Source organism: Rhinoderma darwinii, chromosome 12 (assembly GCF_050947455.1).
Source record: "Rhinoderma darwinii isolate aRhiDar2 chromosome 12, aRhiDar2.hap1, whole genome shotgun sequence".
In the NCBI taxonomy this organism is placed as follows: domain Eukaryota; kingdom Metazoa; phylum Chordata; class Amphibia; order Anura; family Rhinodermatidae; genus Rhinoderma; species Rhinoderma darwinii.
In genome coordinates, this window is record NC_134698.1 from 9,004,134 (window position 1) to 9,014,971 (window position 10,838).

General features: G+C 45.8%; 1 protein-coding gene across 2 annotated transcripts in view; it reads right to left on the reverse strand.

The window, feature by feature from the left end:
- LOC142665173 (uncharacterized) overlaps window positions 1–10,838 on the reverse strand; it is a 30,601-nt gene extending 19,763 nt beyond the window's left edge. The window contains exons 1-9 of one of the 2 annotated variants that reach the window (XM_075844745.1): window positions 10,598–10,838; window positions 9,205–9,267; window positions 8,057–8,131; window positions 7,570–7,660; window positions 5,662–5,798; window positions 3,854–3,976; window positions 3,329–3,398; window positions 1,300–2,025; window positions 722–764 (exon numbers count right to left, since the gene is read on the reverse strand). In XM_075844745.1, the coding sequence (XP_075700860.1) occupies window positions 722–764; window positions 1,300–2,025; window positions 3,329–3,398; window positions 3,854–3,976; window positions 5,662–5,798; window positions 7,570–7,660; window positions 8,057–8,131; window positions 9,205–9,240 (1,301 nt within the window). In that variant the 5' untranslated portion in view covers window positions 9,241–9,267; window positions 10,598–10,838. The remainder of the gene's footprint in view (window positions 1–721; window positions 765–1,299; window positions 2,026–3,328; window positions 3,399–3,853; window positions 3,977–5,661; window positions 5,799–7,569; window positions 7,661–8,056; window positions 8,132–9,204; window positions 9,268–10,597) is intronic. The other variant, XM_075844744.1, reaches the window with a different exon arrangement.

Sequence of the window (10,838 nt, forward strand, 5' to 3'; positions counted from 1 at the left end):
TTCCCACATTTTCACGTACAAGCACATCATGAGAAGGGGCACCCACCCGAATTATGACGTGCAGAAGCTGTGCCGGCACAATCACCGTGGGACCCCGGCCGGGCTCCTGCTCCGACAGCCGTTTAACTCCTTAAATGCCACGGACCACAGCATTAAATCTTTTGACAGAAGGAGGGAGCTCCCTCTGTCATCCATTAGGGGCCCGAAATCGACGGCCGCCGACGGTTTGCCATGGAAGCAGGCGGCCTAACAAAGGACCCCAAGCCTGCCCTGGCTATATGCCTATTAGTCCGTGCCAGAGGCATGGCCTAATAGATTGCCTGTCACTTTTACATGGTCAGGCAATAATGCTTTGGTATACTAAGTAAACCAAAGCATTATATCTGCGATCAGAAGATCGCATGGTGAAGTCCCCTAGTGGGACTAAAAAAATAAAAAAAATTAAAAAAGTTCAAATAAAGTTTTTGAAAAGACAAAAAAAAAGTCAAATAGCAAATCCCCCATTATGTTTGGAAGACGTGTGGGAAGCCACAATTTTATGGACACTTATGTAAAGCACTAGGCACTACACAAACCAATACCGTGATTCCCCAGGCCTAGACAAGATGGCATCAATGCACTGCACTCCACCGACTAGCAGTGCCCACATGTAAACCTACCACCTAACTGAGGTGCAACAGCGCCCTCTAGTGATCGCCTAGACTATACCCTCAATACTAACCTGAAACCTTCTGGCATTTTTCCTTCATGAACGGCCTTCAGTTCTGTAATGATAGAATATAATACATGTGTTCATAACGTACAGTATACTCAGTCCTATTCTATTCCCAGGTGACATTAATACTATCGTACGTCCTGCACCCAAATATTACAGATACAAGAATTCACCCCTAAAGTGTTATTAGTGTTATAGTCACAATGTTGACAACCATTAGGGCGGTTATTAAAGGGTAACTAAACTTTGAAAAAACTTTTAACAAGTCATAGTGACATGTCAGAAGTTTTGATCGGTGGGGGTCCGAGCACGGAGACCCCACCGATCACTAAAACAACTCAGGTGAGTACTGTGTCACTGTTTCCGATCGGCTTTCAACAGGGGGGGGGGGGTCACCCAACTTCCCAATAGTCCTGAATGGCAAATCTGGCTAGTTATGAAGTGATACATTCCCTGCCGGAATCTCTGCAAAATTAAGATTTGCCACACAAGGTCTAGGAAAGCGAGAACCCCAGATATCTGTATCGGTTGTCACCCAGCCAATCACGAAGCAGCCGATACAAAACAATCAAAGACAAGTTTACCTCTGAACGAGACGCCTCCATCGGGCAACACCGAGCGCACGTCAAGATCACTACAGTTCTCTGCAAACCTTGATCCGCGTCTCTGCGTACTACTGCGCCCACCTGGAGAGCGGTTGCGCCTCTTATTCTGGCCCTTGGAGTCGCCAGCAGCGGAGGAACCTTTACCATGATCGCGGTTTACGGATCTAAAATCTTTATCTTGGAAGGCGTCTTGAGATATCGGACCACCAACCAGCTGAGAAGGAGGGACCATGGCGTGCTGAAATGGGCGATCTTGTTGATACGGAGGGACATTGCCAATAATACGCTGAGCTGAAGCGCCAACTCTAGTGTCAGGCAACATTTGTGCGCCACCTCCAGTGCTGTATGGCATTGGCATGCCTGCTAGGGTGTCTTGCTGGTATTTTGGCACTTCACTGCTGCCATGGCTCCTGGATTGGGCATCATCCGCTCCTTGAACATGTGCATTGTCCCTACTGTCACGGTGCAATGACCTTGCATCGAAATCATCGTCGCGATCTCGAAGCCGGGATCTTGGCGCATCTCTACTGTCACGTCGAGATCCACGATCGCGTTGCCTGGATCGGGAATCGCTATCATCGCTATCGGACCTTCGTTGAGATCGGTCTGCGCCTCTACGTTTCCGGACTCGGGATCTGCGAACTTTCTTTGATTTACCTTGGTCCTTGCTGGCAGAACTGCTTTGCTGTGCTTTGTCAGGCGCATCTATAGAAGATATTTACAGTGAAACGGGGGAAATTTGCGACTTTTGTCCTTTAACGCGGACTTTCCAAAAATGTGGGCGGGGCTTAGCAAAAGGGCGTGGCCCGACAAACTTATGCCAGTCTACGGTCACAAGTGATCTTACTCCAACGATCTTTAAATAAAGACTGGTGTACGAAACGCCCGTCTTAATAAATCTGCCCCATTGTGTTTCTCCATCACCATGCCCTCCACTATACAGACATGGATGCCAGCTTGTGTAGATTTCTGGTGGCTTCACTTCCATGCCCATATTTAAAGAACCAACCAGAGTATTAACGCGACCCTCCGGTTTCAGGACAAAGTTATAAATGTGATGGGTATACGGGGTAATAATACCTGATGCCACCCAGGTACCCCCCTCTGCCCTCTGTGTTCTCTCCAAATGGGCGTAGCGCTTCTCAGACCGAGTAAGGCAATCCCTCTGTTCACAGATTGGCCAGAACTGCTCACGTGAGCAGCTCTGGCCAATCCGAGAACAGCGGGAGTGTATCAGACTCGTAGTCTAGGAAGCGCTGCGGCCATTTTTGAACATCACAGAGGGGACTCCAAAACGGCGGATCAACGGCACAAATGGAGGGCATCAGATTTTATTACCCCATATACACCATCAGATTTAAAACCTTGTCCCGGGACCGGAGGGTCGCTTTAAAAAGGAGGGGAAAAAAAGAAGCTTCTTATGTCAAACAAAGGGGTTGTCCCATTAGGACGACAACCTGTCCATTCATCCTATTAGGATATATTGATGTCACTGAGGGGGGTTTCCCTGCTCGAGACCCCCTCTTTGTTAATTAGATCCGGGAGCTACTATCAAGCAGTGGATCTCACTCTGGTGGCTTCAAGCCGGCCATGTATGCATATGCTAAAATTGTATCTAACAGTCCAATAGTCCGGAAGTTCGATAATCCGGCAACTCTTGCACCTTTATGGAATTTTATTGCATCAGGGAATATCGGATACAATGTAAAAAATATCTCATCGCGGCCGAATAGGCATACAGCCTGGGGTCCTTTGTTAGTCGTCCCACTGCCATGGCTACCCACGATCGTGTCACCTAAAGGGTTAAACTGTCAATCCTGCCGCTAATCTCGCACCAGACCGTTACGTAACATTTGTCCTAGGTGGTTAAGGGGTTAAACTTCAACTTCACCCAGCCTGTACGTGTGAATGACGGATCAGCCACAGTCACCATATGAGTTTTAGTGAGAGAGAAAATGATACATGGACTCACCAGGAGAGGGCGCAAACCCCTACATTTGAAACTTACCCTCAGGAACGGTTTCTGAATCACTGTATTCAGAGATGCTCGGTTTGGGAACATAGACCTCATTCACGACCTACGGTATAAAAACACATACACAGGATAAACGGGTGCTCTTAAATCATCAGACAGGTCAGGGTTTCCGCGGTTCACAGTCCTACATATATTAATACATTTCCAGGAGGACTAACAGAGGAATGGAACACAATTTTTTTTTTTTTAAAGAAAAGATTCTCCAGAATTGTAACTTATTTGGGGACTATATTTACTTGACAAGACATATCAGGGGAGCTGACGGTACGATATAAAGGGAGGGATTCTGATAACCGACGTGTGTAGGGGAATTGCTATACGTGGAATTCCCTAAAATAAAGCCATGAGTTCAGCAAATATGCTGCAAAGCAAAGAGCTCAGCGTAAGTGAAGCGATTAAAGATATATTAACATGGACAAGAAATGATATGCGGACTGCCTGATCAATATTGTCAGCAAGAAACACAAGTTCTCGATGTCTGCCAGGAGGAACTCTTACATTGATTTTCTTTCTTCCGTGAGTTAGCTCGATGGCGAGGACATTGTTGGCTAGTTTTCTGTATTGAATTTGTTGGTGCACTTCAAATCCAGCCTCGATTCCCATGATGGGGTGATGCTTCGTCTGAAAGACAACACAGCGTTACAAGTTACCCGCCAAATCTTATATAACAGGTACCCGATACCGAGGTGGCGCCCCCCAGGGGTTATTACCCAGTGTTTCCAGACCTCGGAAAATCTGCCTAGTAACATAGTGATAGATCTTCCACAATCTAAAGAGGTCAGATTACTGTTAACCCCTTAGTGACCGGGCCTGAAAAGGTCTTAACGACCAGCCTCATTTTTCCGTTTTTACCTCTCTGCATTTCGGCGGCCATAACTGGTTTATTTTTTCATGGCCGTGTGACGTATGAGACCTTGTGTTATGCGAGAGAATTTGTATTACTATTTTTTCATAGTTTGGAGGCAGAAAAAAAATATTTTTACGGCGCGAATATAAGAAAACGCGATTCTCGGCATCGTTTTTCTTGTTTATTTTTTATCCCGTTCACGTTTCACGCTAAATAACACGTTAGATTAATTCTTCAGGTTATTACGGTCGTTTAGATACCCAATATGTGTAGGTTTTTTGTTTTTATTTAGTGTAGGGGCAATAAAATATATTTTATGCAAAATAATGACTTATTTTTTTTTGTTACTTTTTTTTGTAATCCCATTAAGGGATAACTTTATTTATAACTTTATTTTTTACTTGTAATGTATTCGCATACTCCTGTATGCTAATGCATCATATTGTGTCACTATGACATCGTAGAGTGTGCCCGAACAGCAGGCTTACTCAACAGACAGCCCTGGGGTCCTTTATAGGTCCCCAGGGCTGACTACAGAGGGATTCCCAGGTGTTTGATCACGTCACCGGGTTTCCGATGACGAGATCAAAGCGGGGAGTTCACTTTGATCTTGCCGCGGTTTGCGGACCGCGGCAATCAAAGGGTTAAACAGCTGGGGTCCGAATGTTTTCCAACCCCAGCTGTGTTCAGGAGGCTGCTCTAAGATCAGGAGCTGTAAGTTACAGCTCCTGCTTAGAGGATGAGCGCTCACAGGAGCCTCTTCCACAGCGGCGCCAAAAGACGTCACTGTAGACCAAGGACCTGCACTGCCTGCCGTCAAAAGACGGTGGGCGGTCGTTAAGGTGTTTGGGAAAGCTGGGTAACCGCCTCTATGGGTGATGTCCATACTAGCTGTAACCCAGCTTTCCCAGAAAGAGATACCAGAAAATATCTCTCCATAGATTTTATAACAACTTGAGAGGATTCAATGACTTATCTTAAAGGGTAACTAAACTTTTAAAAAACGTTTGACCTGTCATAGTGACATGTCAGAAGTTTTGATAGGCGGGGGTCCGAGCACTGAGACCCCCACCGATCGCTAAAACTAAGCGGCAGAAGCGCTCAGGTAAGTGCTGTGCTGCTTCGTTTCTGATCGCCTTTCCTAGGAGCTCAATAGAAAGTCTACGAATCCGTGCCCCGCTCCGAGGAAAGACGATCAGAAACTAAGCAGCACAGCGCTCACCCGCTTCATTTTAGCGATCAGTGGGTGTCACAGTGCACGGACCCCCGCCGATCCAAAAACTTCTGACACGTCACAACATTTTTAAAAGTTGACTTACATTTTGAGGGAAAATTCTTGAGGGAAGAATAAGGAAATGGTAAAATGCTTTCCCGAAAACCTCTCTAATGAAGCGTCTGCCTGTTGGCAAATAGGATCAGAATCCGCGAGTTCGACAAGGTTTCCAGATGCTGAACTTACCAGGTACAATACTCTGTGCGGAGTTCCAACAATGTGAAAAAAAATGGCGTTTGCTTTGTAGGCAGATTCACACAATTTGCATTCGTACATGATGACGCCTTCGCTATCTTCTGCATATTCATAGATGTACTCAAGACCTGGCAAAAAAAATAAAAAATAACTTTAATATTACATTTACAGGATTAGTTCCCGTCACCCCTGACTACACAATCGTGAAGGAGTGGTTGGGTATCAGACTGCTGGTCCATGAGAGGGGTCCCTCATCCACATCACGTGGACCAATTCAATAGGGTAAGCACAAAACTACTTGTAAGGGGTTGTCCTGGCACAGGGCAGTTTTTCATACGGGTGACCTATCCACAGGATAGGTCATCAGTATATGATCAGTGGAGGTCAGACACCCGGACCCGCTGTTTCCGTCATTCTCAGACAGTGAATGGAGAGGCGGGCACATGCTCCACCGCCACTCCAATCCAGCTCCTCACCGCCGGGGGTGCCACGAGAAGGATCTGGGGTTTCAGGACCACCCCGGTGATCATAAAATGATCACCTATCCTATTGTTAAAAATTGATGGCCAATCCTTAGGACTCTCAGCACCCCCAGATCAGCTGTATGACATGGCAGGGGTGGTCACGTGAGCGCGGTCAGCTCTTCGCGGTTTAGATCTGGTTTTAGGCTGGCGCCTGCTAGCACAAGCCGAAATGTAAACAATGAAGAGACTGCGGCGCTGTTGCCACTTCAAAGAGCTGATCGGCACGGGGGTTAAGAGTTGCACCGCCACCGATCTAGTATTGATGGTCTACGATAGGCCATTCATTTTTTTACCCCTTAGTGACCAGCCTATTTTAAACCCCAATGACCAAGCAATTATTTTTTTTCGTTTTTCTATAGTCACATTCAAAAAGCTCTAACTTTTTATTTTTTTGTCGACATCGCTGTTTGAGAACTTGTTTTTTTGAGGGGTTAGTTGTACTTTTTTGATGGCACCATTTTGGGGTACATATCATTTTTGGATTAAAGCGTAGCTAAATGTTTAACAAACTTCTGACATTTAACTTTTAGGACTTTTCTGGGGGGGGGGGGGGGGAATGGAAAAAAAGCAATTTCGCCATTGTTTTTTTTATGGCGTTCACCTTGCGGTTTAAGTTACATGTTAACTTTATCGTTTGGGTCTTTACAGTCGCTGCGATACCATATAGGTGTAGTTTTATTTAATTATTTTTTTTTACACTTGGACAAAATAAATCCACTTTTTTATGGAAAAAAAAATATATATTTTTTTTTTTACTGTAATCTTTATTAACAATTTTGATTTCACATTTATCACTTTTTTTTTTTAGTCCCACTAAGGGACTTCACTGTGCGATCTTTTGATCGCTGCTATAATGCTCCAGCACGTCCTAATATGTATATACCCAGGGCAGACCTGGGGGCCTTTATCAGGCCCCAGGCTTACGTGGCACCCCATCGTAGGCCCACAATTGCATTTGCGGGCCACTGATGGGTGGGAGACGGAGCTCCTTCCCTCTGTAAAGGACTTAAATGCTGCGGTCATAATTGACCACGCCATTTAACGGGTTAAACGGCCGCGATCGACGTAAACTTCGATCGCTACCATTGGAGCAGGAGCTCGGCTGTCACCAGGCAGCCGAGCTCTGGCTCCAGTCTGCACGGGACACCCATGCAGGACCTAAACTCGGCCGCTGTAAAAGGCACCTTAGTGACCGCCGTGAAAAGGCACATTGGTTGTCACTAAGGGGTTAAAGTCTGGAAAACCCCTTTAACAATTATGGTGTCTCTCTAGTATAACGGGTGGGTGTCCGACTATCCTAGAGATACGCCATAAAGGTTTATGGTGGGTAAAAACCCCTTTAAAGATGCCTAAAACAGCATTTGGACTCTCTTACCAATTAAAGGTTCCTTCCTGCCAGTTTTTATGATCTGCTCACTCAGCGTCTTCGCGTCTCCCATGTAAAGAAGTTGCGATCGCCTTGTCAACTATAGAACAGAAATGAGAAACATGGCATGACGTCATCACACAGGGCAATTCCAGTAATACGGCATTAACAGAACCTGATGGATTCTGGATTATCAAATCTTATGGATCATTATAGAGAATGACATAAAACTTAGGGTCCTCTTACGCGGCCCGACGTGGGCTGTGTAAACGAGCGCCGATCAACGAGACAGCTCGATGATCGGCGCTCATTCACAAGGAACTAGTATGGGGACGAGGGAGCGCTCATTACTACGATCGCTCAACCCCATACATTTCTATCAGGCCAGCAGCAGTGATTAGAGGAGCGCAGCGGATCCCTTGTAGCGATCATTGGGTCCCCAGATCACAGATGATATCTTCGGACATAGGAGCACTGCCCCTTTAAGATCACTCACCATCATGAATTTGTGGAACGGCATGGTGTAGTGTGTGGCTAGATCTTTTTCAGAGTTGAAGTGTGCGCCGCAGAGCTGCAAAAAAAAAAAAAAAAATGCCAGTTAACATAGGAGAGCGATGATTGTACAGATTCAGCCTATGAGGTATGTGGAGAGATACACCCATGGCCAGGTTGGAACCATCGTCCTTGCCCATGGTGGATCTCCCCTCTATCTAATATAAGTGCCGAATGGGGGATCCACTATCATCACACCTATATTAAGAGGGGTTGTCTATAGGTTTGTTTACATAAAAGTGGAAAATCCCTTTAAATCATCGGATAGCACAAAATGTCTGGGGTTCATTGCAGTTTACTTGTGGGTCCAGTCAGATCAAATAGTCTTCTATATGACCGATCCTCTATACAAAGGGGTGACCCGATCAATAAATACACAGGGTCGGCACTGGTGGGGCAGTTCATCTAAATAAAAGTGAAATTCAGCGCAAATAACCAACGTCATATTGGACATTTCAGCTTTTTCCGTTCGATTATGTCCAGTTTCAAGCGTATCTGCGTTCTGAGGACGCAGATACAGATGAATCCAATGGTGGAGCAGGGAGAAGTCAGCGCCGCGCCACACACTGCATAGACCCAGAGGGAACAGGGTTAGGCGAGTATTTATCTTATTCTTTTTATTAGGCACTATGAGGCATTATACTGGGTATGGAGGGCAGATATAGGGGCATTATACTGTGTGGGGAGCAGTTACAGGGTCATTCTACTGTGTAGGGGCAATATACAGTAAGGGGCACCATGCGGGCATAACACTGTGTGTGGAAGCACTATTAGGTCATTATTCTATGTAGGGAACACTATAGGGGCATTCTACTGTGTGGGGCGGCACTATAGGGAGCATTCCGTGTGGGGAGGTACAATAGAACGGGGTCCCTAAACCCCGTTCTACCTCTTTGTGTTCCGGCTGATTTCTGACCATAAAGAAGAAAACAGCGTCGCTGAGCTACGCTGTTTCCGTACCTCCCGACCATATAGTCAGGAAGTGGCCAGGAGCCAGCGAGGGCACAAAAAGCTAGAACGGGGTGTTTAGGGGAGCCCGTTCTGGAGATGGGTTCAGGTCACAATCGCCCGGCTCTCGGCTGTGGTACTTACATTGCACATATTTGTGAGATCCTTTTTTCTCCTCATCTTGTCGTCTGTGTCGATTTTTTAACCCTTGAAAAAAAAAAATTTGATATGAGGTGAATATAATATTGTATGAGAAATAAGTGACATGATGAAGCGTTCTATACAATGTGCGCGCTACTCGGCCACGGAGAAGTTGTGACTAAAAATGACGTCCAGATGTCCTTAAAGGGCTGGGGTTTTTCCTCCCACAGAAACAGCGCCACTTTTTTTATGGGCCGCTTCTGGTATTACATCTCAGCCCCAATTCAATTGAATACAAGCCCATAGAAAATATCTCATACAACCACTTTAATCCTCAGACAATTATGGTACGTCAATTGGATTTATGACTGCGGGGGTCCGACAGCTAAGACTGAACTGGGGAGTCCAGTCTCCATGCCCGATGGCCGTTTCTATATCTCCCATACACTATGAGTGACCGCCACCTCTCTGTTGGTTACAGTGGGCACAGATCCCTATTATGATCAGTGGGGGTCCCCGCGGCCAGACCTACGCCCATCAGACATGTATAGTTTATGCCATCTGATTTGAATAGATCTCTTCAGTGAGTGAAAAAAAACTTTAATTATTAGCAGATAGTGGCTGTTGCTTAGCCACACTGGCCATGGCCCCCTGGCGATACTGGCACATGCCCCCCGCTCTTAGGGATCCACCACCCAGCCGCCATCTTTTCAAAGAAAGTCAAGCATCTGAACACTGTCGCACCATGTGATTTGAATAGTGTAAAAGTCGAATCATGTGACACAAATCGTATTTAAAGGGGTTCCACGACATATTAAACTAAGTCCAGAAACCTGCGACACAGAGGAAAAGAATCAACTTACCCATAGGTTGTAATTAAAAAATCTGTCCCGGTCCACCTCAAAGCCGAGGACTTATACAAACAATACAGCCATGGTGACTACAGAGCCATCAGTCATGTGACATAGTCACATGTCTGCACCATCCAATGGCATTAGTGCGGCTTATATATATTATGTAATAGCTATTTATGCCATTTCCGTACATCTATAGTCATTGGACGATGCGATCACGTGACCACTAGCCGCAAAGTCGCCCTGAATGACTCGTCCTCGCAGTCGTAGAGTTTACATGAAGTTGAAGGCCGACATCTTTATTAAACACGCAAATGAGATCGTATTGAAGGTCATCACGTGATATGAACGGCGAATACGTCCCATGACTCAAGTAACATGCACATTGCATTACGTATGTTTAGAAATGTGCAACGCTCTGCACAGGCAGCCATGTTACATACACTGTAACCGTTATCAGCTAAGATTAGTGATAACGACAGGCCCTACATATCACCATAGCAACAACAGACAGCCAAGTACCCAGGACCTCAACAACTCACCTTTATAAGCTGCAGACACAAATGTGAATGCGTTTCCTCAATTTGCAGCTTCCCACCACCACACAGCTCCGAACACCTACAAGATAATATCAGCGACGTCCCATTGTCTCTCGCGCCGGCGCCATTTTGTAAGAGATAATCCGTTAGGTGTTTACGGCCACAGGACTCCGACAACATGGAGGACAATCAAGAATTCGGCGCTCAATAGCGGACACTTATTCGCGCAGAGGAAAATCACTTC